This window comes from Opisthocomus hoazin, chromosome 7, assembly GCF_030867145.1.
Source record: "Opisthocomus hoazin isolate bOpiHoa1 chromosome 7, bOpiHoa1.hap1, whole genome shotgun sequence".
NCBI lineage: Eukaryota > Metazoa > Chordata > Aves > Opisthocomiformes > Opisthocomidae > Opisthocomus > Opisthocomus hoazin.
In genome coordinates this window covers 600,825-619,775 of record NC_134420.1, presented here as the reverse complement: position 1 = coordinate 619,775, position 18,951 = coordinate 600,825, and the positions used below count along the sequence as shown (strand labels likewise).

At 53.7% G+C, this 18,951-nt stretch overlaps 1 protein-coding gene across 1 annotated transcript; it reads right to left on the bottom strand.

Moving 5' to 3' along the window:
* Positions 1 to 1,275: 1,275 nt before the first annotated feature.
* LOC104330933 (inner centromere protein-like) lies at positions 1,276 to 18,645 on the bottom strand. The gene is made up of 21 exons (XM_075425729.1): positions 18,273 to 18,645; positions 17,834 to 17,947; positions 14,491 to 15,188; positions 13,306 to 13,354; positions 12,581 to 12,614; positions 11,317 to 11,416; positions 10,504 to 10,588; positions 9,262 to 9,397; positions 9,054 to 9,188; positions 8,494 to 8,505; positions 7,778 to 7,887; positions 7,300 to 7,411; positions 5,930 to 6,040; positions 5,459 to 5,589; positions 5,167 to 5,245; positions 4,830 to 4,904; positions 4,721 to 4,798; positions 4,118 to 4,225; positions 3,764 to 3,877; positions 2,120 to 2,276; positions 1,276 to 1,572 (listed from the first exon to the last, which is right to left on the bottom strand). Exons 1-21 carry the CDS (start codon positions 18,407 to 18,409, stop codon positions 1,367 to 1,369), a joined length of 2,781 nt encoding a protein of 926 aa, XP_075281844.1. The 5' UTR covers positions 18,410 to 18,645; the 3' UTR covers positions 1,276 to 1,366.
* Positions 18,646 to 18,951: the final 306 nt, after the last annotated feature.

The following is an 18,951-nucleotide window of genomic DNA, read 5'->3' as shown; positions in this document are numbered from 1 at the left end:
GCCTCCCCTGAACGGAGCTAAGCAGCCCCAGAGCTCTGAACAGGTCCACAGCCACGTTTCGGTATCTGCTCTGGGCAGCCTGCACGTGAAGGTCAGGGGTAGGAGACCGTGTGGCACCTGCCCTGTGCAGGGCTGCAGGGGCCAGGGACCCTCCTCCTCCTCGAGGAAGGCTCACAGCTCTGGTCACGCAGGGAAGGCACGCAGCCCCAGCCCTGTACCTGCACAAGGGGTCCTGGAGCAACACATCATGTCGCCCAAGGCGGGACAGTCCCTCTGCTGTCTTCATGTTTGTGCTAGACAGCGCAGCCCGAGCGCTGAGAACTGAGGAAAGAGGAAGCAGAGGTTATTCTGGCAAGCGTGGGACATGGCTCTGGCTCAGGGACTTTCCCTTTTCAGCCAAGTATCTTCCTCATCGCTACTGACAGCGGGGTTTAGCCAGCCAAACGGCTCTGGCCACACCTGCTCGCCCTCCCAGAGCTGCAAGGGCAGCCCAGACCCGGCACGGGTGTGCAGCAGACCCCCCACAGCTCTGTGGGGCCTCGGGACCCTCCGCGGGCACCCCAGGGTGCCAAAGCTGTCCCCAGGCCACCACTGCCAGCGCAGCAGGAGCCAGGAGCTGCCTGCTGCCAGCGAGCACCGCCCACGGTGGCACGGGCAGAGGAGCGCTGGCGGGGGGTATGAACACAGTCTCGAGGAAACCATCTTACCGGTCACCCTCTGCGAGCCACCACTTCCCAACAAACCTGCCTCCTGCCCAAGCGAGGCTGCAGGCTGAAGTCTCCTAGGAAAACAGGACCAAGAACTTAGCCTGGGCTTCATTTTTCCTTCAGATAAGAACAGAACAATAAGACATTCAGACGTTGCTTAAACTGTCCAAGCAGATTTTTCTAAGTGCAGGAGAAAGATTCTGGCTCAGAGTAATGAGAGGTCACAAGAATTCTTGAAGGAACGCCCCTTGCAGATAGCAGCATTGTTAAATACATAACTACAGTACAGAATGGGTTATGGGAACAATAGCTCCTGAGGTTGATGAAAAATATTGATCTCCCCTACAGCAGTTTCACAGCTTCCTTGTGCAAGATTCCGCAGGCAGTCTGAGGGAACGTGTAACGGCGCAACATCACGCCTCCAAATATCGGCATTTTCACCAGCAGAAACCACAGCCACCAGTCTCCAGTCAGCCATCCAGCAGCACCATCCCCCCACGGCAGGGGAAAGGAGAGACAAAGGCCAACGGAGTGTTTATTGCACCAGGACTTTATTAAATATTCTTATACAAAAAAAAAAAATTTAAAACTGTAAATAGGCTGCACGCTAAGAAAATAAACTGACACACCGTACTGTCACAAAACACATCTCTGCATTCTCAGTTTTTGAGGTTGCACGACGGGCCACAGGCGGATTTGGTCTCCGGCGGGGAATGCCAAACCGCTGAGCTCGTGCGCTTGAAGTATCGAGGCTTGCTCTTGCCAAAAATGTCCTCCAGCTTCGGGCTTGCGATTAGCCCGAAGACCTGGTCAACATTCACCGGGTGATAGTACTGGTGTAAAATGGCTTCGTTAAGCTGAGACCCTATGGGAACAGCCGCATCAGAGAAGCGGGCTCACTGTGAACAAGCTCTCAATGCTCTGCTTCAGACGCCCTTTCCCCAGGAGCCTGCAGGACAGTTACACTGCCTGCACACCCAAAAACCCACCACCTGGGCAGTGAGTGCGATGAGCAGTCCCCCTGCTCGCGGCAAAGCTTGGAGCCCCACGCCCACCCCCAGGGTGCCAGCAGCGCTTGTTTTCAGTCACTCCGCACACCAGACACATGCCAAGCCCTGTGCACCTCGGCCTCCCTCAGGAGGATGGGCTGCCTCGTTCCCTGTGAGCCCCCCTCCCTCTTTTCACACCCTCGGATCCAGACACGTGCACAGAGCTCTTTGGTTTAACTTCAACACACGGGCACTTTCGCAGGGAAGCAGCGGCAGCCCCCTCGGCACCGGGAGACAGAGCTGCCGGGGTCTGACGCGCTCCCGGACAGCACCTGGGGAACCCGCGACCGCACCAAGCGAGCTGGGAAAGCTCCAGCTTCCCAGAGAAGGAATTCAAGAAACCAAACCAAACGTGGCACCTACCATCAGCCCAGGCAGGGACAGGCTTCCGAGGCTCGTTCTCATCATCCGTGGAGTCATCGCTGTTCAGATCCATCCCGTAGTTATTTTCGCTTACCTTTGGGGATCTCCATTCCCCCGTGCCCTTCGGGGGCCCTAGGTAGGATGTGGAGACAGACTTCTGAAAGCAGAGAGACAGCCCCAATTAGAGCAGGAGGCAGACCTTCCCGTCGGGCAGGAGCTTGCCTCGGCGGGCCGACGACCAGACCCACGGTCAGAGCCTTTGCGGGCACCCTGACGCTCAGCGAGATGGACAGACTGCCACGGACCCACAGCGAGGTGCTGCTCAGGGACTGGGCAGTACCCTCACACCCAGCGTAAGCCACGAGCCAAGAGGTGAGTCCCCAGTGCCACGTGCTGGGCCAGCAACTGTAGCGGGAGGGTGGCCCGAAACAAGGGCTGACCGCTGACTTTCTAGAGCAGATGCATCATCTGCACAGATTTCCATCCCTAATTCAAAGAACAGGGGAGCCAAGAAGGTCACCTACCTGTGTACGGGAAGCCTCTGATCTACGTGTTACCTGGAACATCTACAGCATTCCCACCTGACAGGTAACTTGGGTTGAGATTTTCAGTAAAACCCAGAAGTGCTCAAACCCTTTTGGCTTTTTTTACTGAGCTTTGCTTTGAAACCACAGCCTGCTGAAGGCCAGGCCGTAGCACGGGACTGCGTACTGCAGCGACTGCACGCTGCCGAGCTGGAGCAGCCGCGTGCCCACCCTGCAGCTCCCCAGCTGCCAGGAGACCCTGCCAGCACCCCACCAGGAAACAGCCAGGGCCCCGTTTCACATCGCAGCTGCGGAGCCGAAGCTGGGAGATACCTCCTGGCTCTGCGGTGAGGAACCGGGGTGACTGGAAGCCCTGACAGTCGTACGTGGTACAGGAGTGCCTAGAGGTGCTGACCAGAGAATAAACCAGGAAGGCAACCTGAATCCCACAGGATTAAGTCATGAGGGAATGCAGAAGTATACACACATCTGCACGAACACAAAACCCCTTGCTGTGCTCAGTGACTTGGTAACTAATTTTAACCCTTTTCCCCTCCTGTTTTTTGGAGAAAAGCCTTAGAAGAACATACCACGCACATCTCGGTACTTGGCTTTTGCACACACAGCTCTGCCACCCAAACCCTTTGACATCTTTCACGGCAGATCTGGTTTTCACTCTCCAGAGCCCTGCTGTGAGTCCCAGCCCAGAGAAGCCGAGCAGCAAGGAGAGGAGCCAGCCAGCCCCACGCCAGCAGAGCCTTCGGGCAGAGGCAGCGCTCGGGCGGGTCTGACCCAGCAGCTCCCGCCCAGGCCCGCTGTGCCCATGTGCTGCCATCCCACAGCCACCTCCAGCGCCCTCCCCACGACAAAATGCCGCTGTCCCTCGGTTCCCCCCACGCAGAGCTCTCGGGCGAGCACCCGAGCAGACAGACGTGAGCAGACAGACGTGCCCACCCCCTGCACAGACGCCTGTTAAACCCCTGCAGCCCACACTTGAGTATTCAATTTCCCACGCCACGGCGAATGGGTCATAAATCTGCAGGCTGGCTCCAAACCCCAGCAGCCAGTCAGACACCACAGACTCGTTTTGTTTGACGGCTCTGCTGCAACCAGGACTCACCTTGATGGTTTTGCTCAGCCATGTGCCAGAGGCAGCAGCCAATGCTGCTGGTTGCTTGATTTTTTTCTCCTCTCCCAGCTGCTGCTGGGGCTTCTGCACACCATCTTCCTCCTTCTAAGACACATGAATTAAGTCACTCTTTGTTCATATTCATCCAATCAAAACCAGACTACCTCTGTAACTGAGACATATTTTCTAGCACCCCTGCAAAAAAATCCTCAGTCCCTCTGCATCTTCTGCACAAAAAACCTAAACCCAAGACTCACTCAAAGCTAAGAACCCAAACCCAAGACTAAAGCATCTCCTGTCTTTGCTCAGATCCAGATCAGCACGGTCTCCAGAGCCCACGCTCACCTTTGAAGCTTTGAGCCAGGGATCAGAAGTCACAGCAATGGATTCCAGTTGCTTGGCTCTCTTCCCCTGCCCAGGCAGCTGGTGCAGCTCTTTTGGGCTCTCTTCTTCCTAATAGAGAGAAAAAAATTGCACTGCTTAAACTCCTTTCCAACCCAAACCGCTTTATCCAGGCGTTTCTTCTCCCGCACTGCTCAGTAGGGAAGAGCTAACAGGAGGGCAAGGGCTGGAGGCACTTTCAATTCTATTCAGCTTCTCTCTTACACGGACAAGCTTTGCTATGGCTTGCTCCAGCCCAGTTGCTGGCAATGTGTGAAGAATTCAGACCTTCATTAAAATTATATAGCACAAATAGGAGTTTGAATGTCACGGACCTAGTGAGTAAGAGCAGCAAGAGCAAATAAAGAAGGAGAAATTGATTCTTAAGAGGAGTAGGATTTGGGGGTTTGATTTTTTACTAACGAAGAAGGCAGAAGAGCGATTTTTAGAGCAGAAAGCGAGTGGAAAGAAAATGTTACTGTGATATTTTGAAACAAACAGCCTTGACTTTAAGCCATAACATTCTTTGTATAAATGCAAATGATGTTACATGAAGCCATATGATACCTGAAGTTTGTTATGGGGATTCACATCCTCCAAATACAGTGAGCGAATGTAGTAGGAAAAAAATAAATCTCTTACTAATTTCCATATTCATTTAAGTATCAATGAATGCCATTTGGATGTGTTCTTCAAAGCGCCATTGTATGGCTGTCCTCCGTCTTGTGACGGGGCTGAGAAGGCTCACCTGCTAACGAGAGAACAGCCAACCCCAACTTCAGCAACAGAGCTGGCTTACTGTGGCACCAACTCCAACTCCTCACAATAACATGTTGGGCTCAACATCAGTTTTATTGCATTTGGTCCTTTAAATAACATAATAGCAAGTGTTTAAACCTTAAACAGTAACACAGCACTTGGAAAACAAGTCTGATCTTAGAAGAAGTCTGTGTATCCTATGCCCCACTAGTTTACAACAGAGAAGCTGTTCCAAGACCACTTCAGCTCCCCACCTTTGTGTTTTTTTCAGTACACACGGCTGACTCCAGCTGTGGTTGGGGGGCCTTCTCTTTCCCTCGCTGTTTGTGATCCCTGGGGAAAAAACCCTGTAATTTAGTTATAGAGGAAAGCATGTCTGCCTCCCCCCGCCGCCAAGCGCTCTTACAGCCTCCCCTTTGTCACCCCAGACCTTTGGGACAGCCTGGCACTCACACCAGCCTCCCAGTTTTGGCATTACTGTTTATATTTACTGCTTCACCGTGCCTGTTGCCAGTCCCCTCCTCCAGGACAGAAACAAGCTAATACCTTTCCTTCACTTGCTCTGCCTGTAGCTGCTCTACAAGATTTTTCAGTTCCAAGACTTTCTTTCCTCTTTCTTTCACTTCCTCCTCTCTTCTTTTCTGCAGTCGTTCTTGCTGCTGGAATTCATCTTCCTCCTGAAGAAAGCAAGCCCTTGTAACCCTCCAGCTCAAGCAGGGAAAGACGGGAGGATATGAAGCAAATGCTTTTGAGACAACCTGTGCTTGTTAGATCTCCTCCTTACCTTCCACGGCCTGCCTACCACTCGGGCGGTCTCTCCCTTCTGTCCCCCCACGTACCTTTGTGTTCAAACCCAACATCGACTGCCTAGACAGAAATCTGGCAGCAGGGACCCTAAAATCCCTGCAGCAGAGGCAGTAAGTAACCTTCCCCTGTCCCACCAGTCAGAGCAGCGCATGGGTTCCCCACTGCTCCTTTCCTTTTCTACGCGCAGGAGGGACCTAGAGCTGCTCTTACCCCCCTCGGCGCTTTCTGCTTCCGTGCGTCAGCTTCCCCTTGCTTCTTCGACAGTTTTTTCCTGCTCCGCTCCTCTGCCACCTTCTCTTCCCGCACTTGTGAGAGGTGCACCTGAGAGAGCCACACAGGTCTGCTCCACCGCCCCCAGGACACGCTCGCAGCCTCGTCCGCGCAGAGGACGGGGACTGCTTCTGGAGTCTGAAGCCTGGGATATTCCAGGTCCTAACGAGACTGAGAACCCAGCACCCAGCAAGCATCACACGTGCACTGACTTTAGCACCAACCTCATGCAGCAGGTCCACCACTTACTACAGGCCACGTGAAGACACCCATCACTTGGAGTGACACGAGAAAGGAGCGCAGAGACCATCACACAACCCAAACTACGTTCTTCCCTCTTGTAAGCAATTCCTTGCAGAACAAGGGGATCTAGCATCTGGTTTCCACTTTGCCTGCAGTGCTGCTGTCGACTAACTGAGCTGCAGCCTGCACTGGGGATGTGAAAGCTGGCTGAGCCCCAGGGACACGAGCTGCCTGTCCCAGCAGAAACACTGGCATGTCCGCAGCAGCAGACCAGCCACGGCTGGGTGCACTTGTGGCCACTTAGGCTTTGGGAAAGGCTGAAAGGAGCACAATTCCTTTGTTTTCCAAGATTGACCCTTTCCAAAGGTCACTTGTCCACCCCTCAACATAAGCAACCATCCTTCTCCCAAAGGCTCCTAGGCCTCTGGGTCAGTTGGGCACAGTCTCTCTCAAGCCTGCAGAACCTGAACAGCTGTGCCAAAGCAGAGACTGTCTGCACGCAGCCGTCGAATGGCCCACCCTGGCACGCTCTTCATCTTCTACCTGTCCTCAAGAGAGGGCCAGACAAGGCTTTAAAAACCAAACACGACAAACACGCACACAGCCAAGTCTGCTAGTCACGAGCATCCCTGGCATGCTTGGTAGCTATTCTTTCCCACCACACTTTTGCAATCCCCTGCAAGCACCGCAGCTTTGCTGTCTGTGATGCTTCCTGCGAACAGCTCACAGTGCACTGCGAGCTGAGTAAGGCTGTCTCATCTGCAGGGCCTGTTCACACGACAGCCAAGGGATGCTGCCACATTCCTTGAATGCAGAGCACCACAAACACTGCATGTCAGAACAGGAGCGTTTAGAACCACTGCAGAGGTATGGAGAACAAAACCCTCCTCGTTAGACAAAGAATTTCAGTCTCTGATGCAGACTTTCCCACCACCTGATTAGTCACCATCAGCAGCAGCCCTGTGCTTGCACACACCATGCCACCGGCCTGTTTGCACCCTCTCGGTCTCACCTCTCGCCAAGATGTCACTGTGCTGAGCCATCCAAAGCATAGTCAGCCTCCTTACCTTCTCATCGTTCTGTAAAATCTTCTGCTCCATCCGCTTTTTCTTCTCTTCTTCCATTTGTTCCACCCGCTCCCGAGCCTGCAGTGCCTTCCTCAGACGCTCTTCTCTCTTCCTGGGCAATGTATATGCAAGAGGGGCTTGTAAGCTTTGTCTGCCTCTAGCACAGAGGATGATGGGGAAACAGGGACTTGCCACAGTAACTGGGGAAAACCGTTATTTTGCTTGACTGGCTTTGGCTGAGCTTAGCCTCAGCTCACTTCTGGATTAAGCTCAGACATTGGCAGGTGCTTTGCACCAAGGCAGTTCTTACCGCCCCAAGCCATGAACAGCAGGGCTCAGGGTGCCCAGGCAGCATCACTTGCTAAATGCTCCAAGCAGCACTGTACAGCACGGTACACCCGTCTGCCTGGCAGGAAAGGCCTCCAAGGCAATTTGTGCGGAGCCAGGGAAGGAGCAGGAGGTAAGGGACGTTACTCACTGCTTCATTTCTGCCTGCCGCCGTCTCTTTTCCTCCTCCACTTTCTTTTTCCTCTGTTCCTCAGCTTCTTGCTTCTTCCTAAGGCTTTCCAGCCTCTGCCGCTCCTTCTCCTGAAGGGAGATGAGTTCAGACTGTATCAGTTGACGGGGCCTGTTTCTGCCCTCAGGCTGCTTGTGCACAGGCAGCTAGAGGCTAGGCAGCCTGCTAAACACAGAAGCCAGAGTCATATTCACCCACACACCAGGATGGGAAGTGAATAGTAGGGAAGAAACAATGCAGGTTTGGCAACAGTGCTTATTCAACTAATAACAGCAGAAGAGTCACGGGTACAGGAGGGAAACACCTCAGTCCTTCAGCAGCAGAGAATACACTTCTGCAAGGAACAGCACAGTCCTGCTGTAGGTGACCACCTGTAGGAAACACTCCTTGCCTGGTACAGTGTAACCTACACCAGCAGCTTGGAGAACAGGTGAGAAAGGGCACAGTGCAAGTAGCCTTGCTTAGAGGCCAAAAGGTTTCTTAGCAGTTCCCAGCCCCAACAGAACACACCTGCAGAGAGATCCTGCCACCTCACCACCGGTGCGACCAGTTTACATATTTGGACAGGGAGCTGCATGGATGCCAGCGTGAGAGGAAAGAGCTGTCAGTGTCCGTGAGGCAAGAAGCACAGCCGTTATGATCTTCCAGCCCCCACAGCTAAGGGTGTCATTACTTACAACAAAGTCTCCCTGTAGAGAAGAGACATTAAAAAAATGATTAAGGGTTTAGAAGTAGCACTAGAAGCCCCCTTCATGGCACACACACCCCATTCTTAGCTTCTCACCAGCACGCAGTAGGGCACCCGCTGCCTGACCCCACACTGCCTGTCTTTCAGCCCCGCAGCAGCCAGTTATGTGACACACAAGGGCAGATTCCCACTGCAAAGAGAAAACCTTCCCACTTCCCTGTGGTTCAACATCCCCAGAATACAAAATGTTTCTGCTGACTACAGATAGAGCTTCTGAGATTCCTCTGCATCCGAGGAAGGTCTGAGGATCGGTGCCAAAACCCCCCAGCCAATAACAGTGTGTGTGGACAGGCGATGCAAGGCAACACCAACCAGTTTCCCCTTTCTGAAGTAGGATCGTGAGGCCAGTTTGCTGCGAGGACCTGCTCTGATTCATGGCAGACAGAACCAGGAACACGTCTATGCTTTTCTAAGTAAACAGTCCCTCCCGCCGCTCCCCGGAGCTTGCTCCCCTCCTCCAGCCCTGCGAGGGAAGGGACTCTGACGCACCTTCACATCAGGTCGGGTGGGAGTATTGCGTTTGACGAAGCTCTTTACGACACCCCCACGGCCTGTGGGCCCCGGGCTCGCCAGCAGCTGGGTTCGCTGCACAGCCTGCAGGAAGGTTTTCAACGGTCTAACAACCTAAGAGGAGATGGAGGGAGATCAGTACCTGCCAGGGAAAGGGAGGCAAAGAAGGGCCATGGCACCCACTCACCTTGCTAGCTGGAGAGCAAGACGGTGGAGTCTTGTTTGCTGAGCTCTTCTGCTTGTCATCCAAAGGGGAAAGGGTACGACCCCCTGGCTGCTGCCCGTTCCACATGATACCCATCGCTTGTTTACAGCTTCTCGTCCTGATGGCATTAGCAAGAGGCACGTTGGGTGACCATCACGCTCCCCCACCTTGCCAGCAGCACTCAGGTGCAGTTACACCTTCCCTCTGCCCGCCGGCTGCCCCGGAGCACACGGGCCTCCCGAGCTCAGCCAGCCCTGTGGCGGGCACACCGCCCAGCCGCGAGCGCGGACAGGACAGGGACACGTCACCCTTGGCGGGGAACACCCAAGCTCCACAGCAGCAATGCACAACATCACGCCCGCCCTCATCCTCCACGCAGAGTCCCAGGGAGGGAGCAGCCTTCGTTCTGTCTGGCGTTAACAGCACGGACACAGCCCCTTGTGTGTTTGCAACCAGCCAGCCCAGCTCACCTCACCGGCAGGGTTTCACGTGCTTTGTGGATACCTGGGACACTGACAGATTTACTTGTGTCAGAAATGACTTCACCTACATCCCCTGACTCCAGGGAAAAACAGCAGGGACAGCTTCACTGCACAATCAGGGCCCAATCCAGCAGCAGCCCCGAGGAAGGCTGCAGATCCTGACCCACCACACAGTGCTAAGCATCCACGTCAGAACAGAGGCTACTGGCACTCCCCTTCCCACCCACTACCCACAGCAAATTCACCCCAGCAAAACCAGGACAGGAGACTGAGGGCAGAGCTAAGAGCAGCTGAAATCTCACGTGAAACACCAGTAATACAAGCAGTGAGGAAACAAGTTGGGTATTCCAGACACTTGCACAAGATAAAAATAAAGAGGTCAGTCACCTACTCGCAACGTCTTCTGAAACTGCTCCCGGACCACCCCTTTCTGAGCCAAGCAGAGTCACAGCTGTGAGTTAACTGTGCTATCTTAGTCACCTTTGCTGGTTTGTGCATGAACTCGTGTGTCTGCTTCCCTAGCCAGACCCGGGTCCCAGACCCAAACAGGGCTCAAGAAGCCAAGAGGAACTCCCAGGAGACAAGACTGGGCCAAAGCTACATGATATCAGAAGTACATTGGAAGGGGGAAGCAAGGCAGATAAACAAACACCCAAAGCTTTTTAAACAGATTACTTAAAAGGCCAGGCCCAAGTCCTTCCAGACCCCTGGCTCACTCCTCCTCCTTGCACACGTCTCGTACCAGATGCGTGAGGGATTCTCCTGCGACTTGGCACAGAGCTCCTGGTTCTTGTTCTGGCGTTCACTGTTTGGATTTACACAGCTTCCTGGGAAGAAACTTGAGGTTAGCATCATGTGCAAGGAATCCTGTAGGGCTCCAGTTCCTGTCTCCAGCTCTCGTGTGCTCAGAGCCCTGTGGCAAACTGAGAAACCAGAAGCCTGGATGGCTACCTGGAATATCAGTGCCATGTACGTACCCTGTGCAGCATGCTGTAGTATACATCCTGTACAGACCCTCCTGAACAGACACAACCTGTCACACCAGATGGCCTCCAGCTACTCTTCCCTCCACTCCAGCCACAGCTGCTTATCAGATCCTACACTTCCCTTGGGGGATAAGCAAAAAGCCTGACTCTCTCCACTTCCTTGCTTTGAGGCACAGTAAATAAACAGGACCTGTAAATCCTCACACAGCTAAACCCAGAGGAAAGGGATGTCAAGGCGCTTTAGCAGAACCTTACACTAGGTGGAAGATTCCAGGTCTGACAGCAATCTCCTTTCAAAGTGTCCCCACTCACTCAGTATGCAGAATGAAGTTGGACAGGACAGCATTTGTCTCAAGGCCTGGACATCTTTACAAGTTGCCCTTGCTTATCTAATTGCATGTCTCGCCTCTTCAGCAGATCAAAAGTTTAGCTGAGAAACTACCCTGACTGGTCAGAGGTGGTTTTGTTCTGACACAAGTCCCAGATTTTCCCCAAACCGTTACACTGACTCCCTGGTCTGTGTGTCTTTGGGGCTTCATGCACAAAAAGCAACAGCAGCTCGAAGTTACCTTCATCGCTCCCTGCCTGCTGCTTGGGAGGAGATAAGTGCTGTGCAGGAGGGCTGGCAGCTTCTGTACTTTTGCTTGAAACAAGGATGTCTTCAGGAGCCTGCAGGAAAAGGAAACAAGCATTCTCTTAGCGCAGCTGCTCCGAAGAACAAGGCTACCACGGACCTTGCTGCCCTGAAAAGGCTAGTCACTTCCAACTGCAATCCACCTGCTAGGCTAGGGTCTGCCCCTCAGAGCTGTGCTGCGCAGACACAGACACTGACTGGCTCACTCCAGTAACAGGGGGCCTGCTCGCAGAGCTCCAGCCTCTGGAGGAAGGACAGTGCCAGCACTTCTCAGTAAGCAAGAGCTTTACCGAGAGCAGACTCCAAAGTCAAAGTGCCTTGAGAACGACAGGCAGCTTCTACACCCCTTGAAGACAATTTTCAAACTACAGATATTCCAGCCCTAAAAACAAGTCTCTAACATGTTTCAGGTTACAGGATCATCAGGCACTTTAAGCATCGTTGTGGTATATTCACAGGAGGACAAGCGAGAATGCCGCTGCAGCACAGCACCCTAGCACGCTACGAGGCTGCCTGGCTGCAGGCTGTGCTTCCCCTACCTGCCGAGCTACCACCACAGCCCGAGCAGAGCCATCTCCCCATTCCCGCTGCTGCTTCCCAACAGTGCCAGCGAGCTGCTCTGAAGCAGAGCCCACTCCTCTCTCTGCTGGGCTAGTTTTCACCTCAGCTGGTCCGCAGCACAACCACACAGCAAGTTTTTGCCAGCTCAAAGGAAGGGATGGCTTTCTTTGCTCTGCCAGCACTGCAGGCTTACACGAGCTTGTTGGTACATAGCCTCAGCGGCCAAGGAAAGCACATTAACTCGAACTGTCCTCCTGATTTTTGTAGCTCAGACCAGCCATACAACAGAGACAGGCTAAGAATACACACGTCAATTACAATGCCCAGCTGAGAGGCAAAAGCTTGCTGGGAACCTGGCCAAGCACCTCCAAAAGCTCCGTCTTGAAAGAGGCCTTACCAAGGCACAAGACGCCTCTGCCCACCAGCAGCAGAGCACCAACCAGCTGAGCTAGCTGCCTAACTGCCAGAAGGGCAGCACTGCCCAACCCAGCAGCGCCTTCGCTGAGCTCGCAGGGACGTGGCAGAACCGTCCCTCGGCCACACTCCCCGCTTCCAGGGGCAAGGCACAGCACAAGGCATCAGCTCAGGCGAGAACGTCATCCAGACAGGTAGTTTGTAGGTTGCTCCTTAGAACCTACCTTTTCACTTGTGGGATTCTGTTCTGGTCCAGGCCTGTAAAAGAAGAGCTATTTTAATTATTTCAACTCTCTTCAGAGAGTGAGATACAGGTGAGAAAAGTATGGTGGAGCCAGCATATGGGACCCCAAGGAAAGTGCTGACACATCCAGGTACATCCAGAAGCAGAGGCCTGTTTCAGCCAGGCCACGCGGAGCTGGAACTGTAAATTCTTCCGATGGGCCATTCCATCGCATTACTGAACACCACACTGATGAGCTTTGTCCCCTTCTGCAGAACTTCCACGTAGCAGGTAACAAGGAAGCTCTGCGAGCCCTAGGCCGAGTCTTGCCTGCCCACTTTTCCGGTCAGACAGCAGCTGACTGACCTCCAGCACCACCAGGCACCCAGAGGCTGGCTACAGCCAGGAATCGCAGGACACAGTTCGCGTGATGCCAGCCAACACCAGGCAGAGCAGCTGCTGGCAGCCTCTCCGGCCTTAAGGTATAGGCTTGACCTCACACTAATGCAGTGATTAATGTCACCACGCTCTGAACAGACTTCTGAAAAGCAAGCGCTGTGCCTGAACAGCACAAACTTTGAAGTATCAACCAGCCCCAGGTGACAACATCACCTAAACAGTCTGTTACAAAACCAGTATGACATCTGTAATATAAAAGCAAGCCATATAGCTTCCTTGTGGGGTTTTCTGTGGTTTGTTCCTGCCTGCTTTACATGGTAGCCTCACCTCACGCTGCTGGTCACATCTTCCACAAAAATGTCCAAGGAGCTTTGACCTGGAGGAGAAAAACATCAGCTAGCTTGGGGATTTCACTCGGAGGCTTCCCAACAGCGGCAACGTGCTCGTGGTAGAGCTCGGGTCTCTGTGCAGGCTTTCCTCCCAGGGAACACGCCGATTGCTCATCTCAGCTTTCCACACCAGCACCACCACCTCCCTCAAGTGTCACTGACAAACTGGTGTAGGCTGGGAAGGCAGGGATCTAAGCAGCAGCTCCTCTGCCTGCAGACTGCTCCAGCTGCACAGACGTGCTCTTGCCTGTGTCAGAGATAGCATTTCCCAGTCAATTGACTTCAGCTCCTGCCTCCCTGCCCAGTTTTATGCAGAGATCTGGTGGATTTAGGCTGATTTCATTCCCCCCATAACACCACTTAGCTGAAAGTGTTATAACAAATGCCTAGATACAGCGTGACTCAATGCTGACAGAACTAAATACCAAAGGCCTCAGTGCTTTATTAGAAGCCAATCTGACTTCAGAAGCAATGATTTTAGAAAGCCCAAACAGCAAAACCATCCCAGGAGCAGTGGGAACAGAGGATATGAGGAGTTTAGTGCTACCAGGAATAGCCTGGATTTCTGAATCTCCTCTGATGACTGTGCTATTTGGTTCTCAGTCCAGCTACTCTCCCATCCTCACCCAAAAAGCATTTAAGTTCCTCTGCCAATGTCAGCCAAATTTCAGGGGTGGAGACATCCAATTACTACAGATTTTTTGAAGAGCTGGCAGAAGGCTCGGAAATTAAAGCCCCTCCCCAGGGAAGGCAATAGTCTCTTTGGATCAGCCAAATGCACACATGGCTAGAACCAGCCAGACCACACTTTCCCTTTCACTCTTGGTTTTTTTGCCCATCCACAATGTGTGGAACCCAACCTCCAACCCCTGTGCCTATGCCCCAGCAGACGCTTCCTTCTCCTGCTGCAGCAAAACACGGCCTGAGATGTGGTCTGACAGCAGATGAGGACCTGAAGATTGCCCCCCAAATGGGTGGGAGCCACAAGGCCTGCCAACAAGGAGACTAAGAGGAGCCAGAGAGCTAATGCAGATGAGCAGCTCCACAGCTGCTTACTCCCCCCACGAAAGCCGAGAAGCTGACTTCGCCAAATAAAAGCACTCGACAACTGAGAGGAACTTACAGCTCACTCTGCTGGAGGCAGAGGAGGATCCTCGCGCTGCTGCCTTCTTTGAAATGGCCCTGCTGATAGACCTCCGGATCATGCTCTCTCTTTTTCTGGCCAGAGAATATTTTTCTGCCAAGGAGGCCCTACGGCTCTTGTGGGGGCCACCCACTAAGCTTCGGCGTCCAGAGCAACGGCGCGTTTTGGATCTCCCTGTAGTCACTTTGCTGTCAGAGTCCTGGAAAAGCAGCTTTTCGAGGCCTTGAGGAGACGGACCTGCTCGGACCGCGGCAGGATCTCCATCTCTAGCAGCCTTGGGAGTGGAGGTACTTGCTCTGCTTTCGGGAGCCTCCTCCTGTGCTGCCTGGCGGGCAGGGATTGCAGCGACGGACGAGACATCGTGCAGCTCTGTGGCTGCGTCCCCCTCGGGCAGCTGCTGCCCCGTAACAGCCTTCTGGGCTGCACCACTGCTGTCAGCACCCGCAGGGCAGCCCTGACAACCCGCCTTCGCCACGGGAACTTGTGCTTCCGCCAGCCACTTCCCAGTCAGTGCTGGGAGCGCGGTTTTAACGGCGGCCTGAGGCCTCACCGCAGAGTCGGGCGCAGACACCTCTTCTCCCTGACTGCCAGGGTTCTGCGGTTGCTCTTTGCTGTGGTGCCTTTGGGAGCTTGGCTTGGAAGAGACTGGATTGACGCTGCTTCTTCTTCTGGACAACCTTAAATAAAAAAATTTGAAGTGAAGTGATGAAGAAGTCTGCCACTCCCAAATGACTTCAGAGGAAAAAAAAAGCAAACAGGTTTTGAAGTGAACCTGTAGGCTTCTTCCCTCCACCACTCCCCCTTGCAACCCATCTCTTGTCACTGGGGAAATGCAGGAGCTGGACTTTGAGAGCTCACAGATGCACTCTGGCAGGTTTAGCTGCAGCAGTTTAGAAATCGCTCTCTGCTGCCTGCAAGACTGTTTTTTGCTGGATGTTTGCACTCTATCTCACAGGCAGGAATGCAGGGCACATACCCTCACTGCAGTCGCTGCCGCTATCAGCCTGGCATGCTGGACTGACTCACAAATACAGGTTGTATCGCGTGGACACCAGCTGAGGTACCGGGACACTGGCTGCTCTGCAGAGTAACCCACAGCCCCAGGCAGAGCGGACACCAGGGGACAGGACAGTCCTACTGGTACAGCCAGCTCCACTCTGCTTGCCTCGAGCAAAGTACAAACATCCACACAGGGAGCGATTTCGGATCCAAGATATCGAAATCTCCCATGACCAACTCTGCGTGGAAGCCTCCCCTGTAGAGACCTACCAGAACCCAGCGAGAAACAGCAGGCTCTGCTGCTCTCTGGCAGGCTGCTCTGTGCAAAACACATCACAAGCACTGGGGAGGCAGGGACCCAAGCGCTGAGAAGACATCCGTGGCTCTACACGTAGGGTTTGTGAACAGGCTGGGAAACACAGCAATGCTGCCATACACGTGGTACCCAACAGCACAATCCCAAGGAAGGCAAGAAAAAAACCCTACACAGTTGGGACTCAAATTCTTTGAATTACTGATATTTAAGAAAAAAAATTATCAGTTAACAGTAACTGTCTCTAGCTCTATCACTTCATTTAAACCTGACCACGTACGCAGAGGCTTGGGGAACTTCAGCAGTGAAATGCCCTTTGCTGCATTCGGTAACTTGCCATGAGGATGGAGCCACGCACTTGATCAGCAAGCCAAGGAGACTTGGTGGAAAACCCAAAACCAAAGGACACCTCTGGCTGTGCAGAGGAACGCAGCTCCCGATGCCAAAGTAACCCAGAGGCAGCCAGGTAACAGGTGGAGATCGGAGACAAAGACAAAATGGAGAGCTAACATGGAAGTGTGCAACAGCCAGAAAAGGCAGCTAAGAAAACCCACTGCAGTGCACGAACAAGGTTTTACAGCCCCTTGTGCAAGACCACCAGCAAGGACTGACTGGTCCTACTGCCAGTATTTAAGATGATAGCCTCTGCCCTCCTCCCAGCCCCCTTCTCTTAATTTCTCATTCTGGCCCCTAGCAAGAAGAGGGACTTTTTGATAGAATCAGCAAAAAAAACCCAAGACTACAAAGTTGGAAAGGGTGCAAGGACAGCAACAATGGCCTGGCCCTACAGGACAGAGCACAACGTGCTGAACTGCAGCATGAACTTCCCATTGACGCATAACCACTGGCCCAGGCACTCTGTCACATCAGTGCATGTTTCTCAAAACCACGTTTAAATGAGGAAAAATACCTGCAAGACTTGTCTTCCTCAGGGGAGCGATGCAGCTGCTACCTGAACACTAACAGTCTGTCTTAAGAGCTCTCCCCTTTTAAATCTGCAGCATTTTCTTCTCCTGCCCTCCTTTGCCACACACACGCATGAACTTCCCACGCGTCCTTACTATTCTTGCTGTTCTCTCCATCCTCCATGTCTGGTTTCTGAGTCTTTTAGTTCTAACTCTTCCTGTCCAACTTCTGTGGGTTTTTCACCATGGTTATCAAAATTTAAGTGCCTTAACGCATAAACAGTTTACTACTGCGTACCCAGCAACGAGGTCTGGGTCACACTACAGCAACTGTCAGCATGCCTCCCCTCAGCTCACGGCACGCGCTTCTCTGAAGGGAAGGTTACCTTAACCGCCTTGCCACTGACCACAGGACAAGAGCAGGTACACAGCCAGCTGCCGTGAAGCGGCAGCATCAAGGAAGCTGATTAGCGTCACAGCCATCCCTGACCACACATCAATCAAACCATACCCTACACCATCCTGCCTTAGCACTGTTTTGCAGGCAACTATTGTCTACTTAGGACTAGCTTTAAAAACCTCAAGAACAGCTGGTTCTAAGAAAAACACTTGGAATTTCCACTTCAGTTTCACCTCTAACCCCTTTGAGCCTTCCTGCCTGCCAGCTCAAATGACAGCCACGAAGACGCCGTTTCTGCACAGCACCAGCAGCAACTTCCATTCCCAGGTTCTCTCAGGCACCAGCACAAAGGTTTAGGGAGTGAACACCAGTAGCAACCTCAGGTCAAAAAACCATGGTGAAACAAAATCAAATCAAACAACAAACAAATCCAAACAGACAAGAAAATTGAATATTTATTATTCTTTGTTTCTAACCAGACAAAAAACAACACCAAACCAAAAGTGAACATGAGGGAAACCAGCCAACTCTATCCCAAACTTTCACAAGAATCAAACTGTTGATTGATCTTGGCACGCCCTTTTACATGCATTTGCTAGGGAATAAAAGCAGCTGTTCTATGCTCTTGTGTATATGGAAGCAGTTACTGGTTTGTTTGCCTCTTCAACGCTGTGCGGCAGGGCCAGAACAAGCCGACTCACCTACCTCCTCCTGTTTGGCTCCTTATTGTCTTCCTTCAGGCAGGAGGACTGCCTTTTCCTGGGACGCCTCCTCTGTGACGGCGTTTTGGGCATTAATTCAGGTTCAGCCCCAAAGTTGCTGTTGAACAGACAAATGCAGAAGACAGAGATGGCTTCCCCCCACCATGTAACACAATACTATCCACGACCTAGCCACAAAGTAAGGGTCACTCATCGAGAAAGATGATCGTTGGGTGAGAGACCAGTGAGTGAAACGTACCAGCCACCTGGCACCGAGGCCCAAACCCAGCTGCTGAAGGCACGGCCATGCCAAGTCCCAGTCCCCGGGCCGTGAAACCCAGCACCCACCATGCCCGGCCCACCAGGAGCGGGCGAGGCCTCCCGCTCGCAGGGGGTGGCAGCTCACCAGGGGCGGTGAGGTCCCCCCGGAGGGCAGCCCCTACCTATCCAGCATCCTCACGCCCTGCTCCTCCACTTCCCGCAGCCAGGCCAAGTGCTTGTGCTCGGCATCGTGGAGGAACCGGGAGAGCCTCTGCCCGCACACCTCCAGCAGCTGCGTCGGGCCGTCCGCCTCCGCCATGGCCCTGCCCGAAACACAACGGGGGAGGCGAAGACTCGCAGGCGCCCGGGGGGGACGGCGCCGGGCCCGCTCCCCGCCTCGGAGCGGGGCGGGAGGACAGGCACAGGCCCACCGCTCAGCCGCGAAGGGCCCCCAGGCCCCCCTGCCTGTCCCCCTAAGGCAGAGCGGGGCCCGGGCAGCGTCACCACCGCCCCAGGGGACCGGACCCGCTCCTCAAGGGGCCAGGGCCCAGACCCACACCCGCTCCCCACGGGGCCGGATCTGCTTCACCCCCCAGAGACAGACAAGCGCGCCCGCCGCGCCCTCACAGACACAGCGACCCCCGCCCGCCCCAAGATCTTCCCGGCCTCCTCCAATCAAAGCGCGCGCCCTCCGAGGCGGTGTCTCTTATTAGCCACTGCCCACGTCCATCACTCCCCGGCCGTTAAAGCCCCGCAGCCTCTTTGCTTACCCTTTTAAGCCCCGCCTTCCAAGCTGAGTCCTCCGTGACCACAGAGACCAGCGGGCAGAGGGGAGCCCGGTTTTGAGCGCTCTCGTGTAGC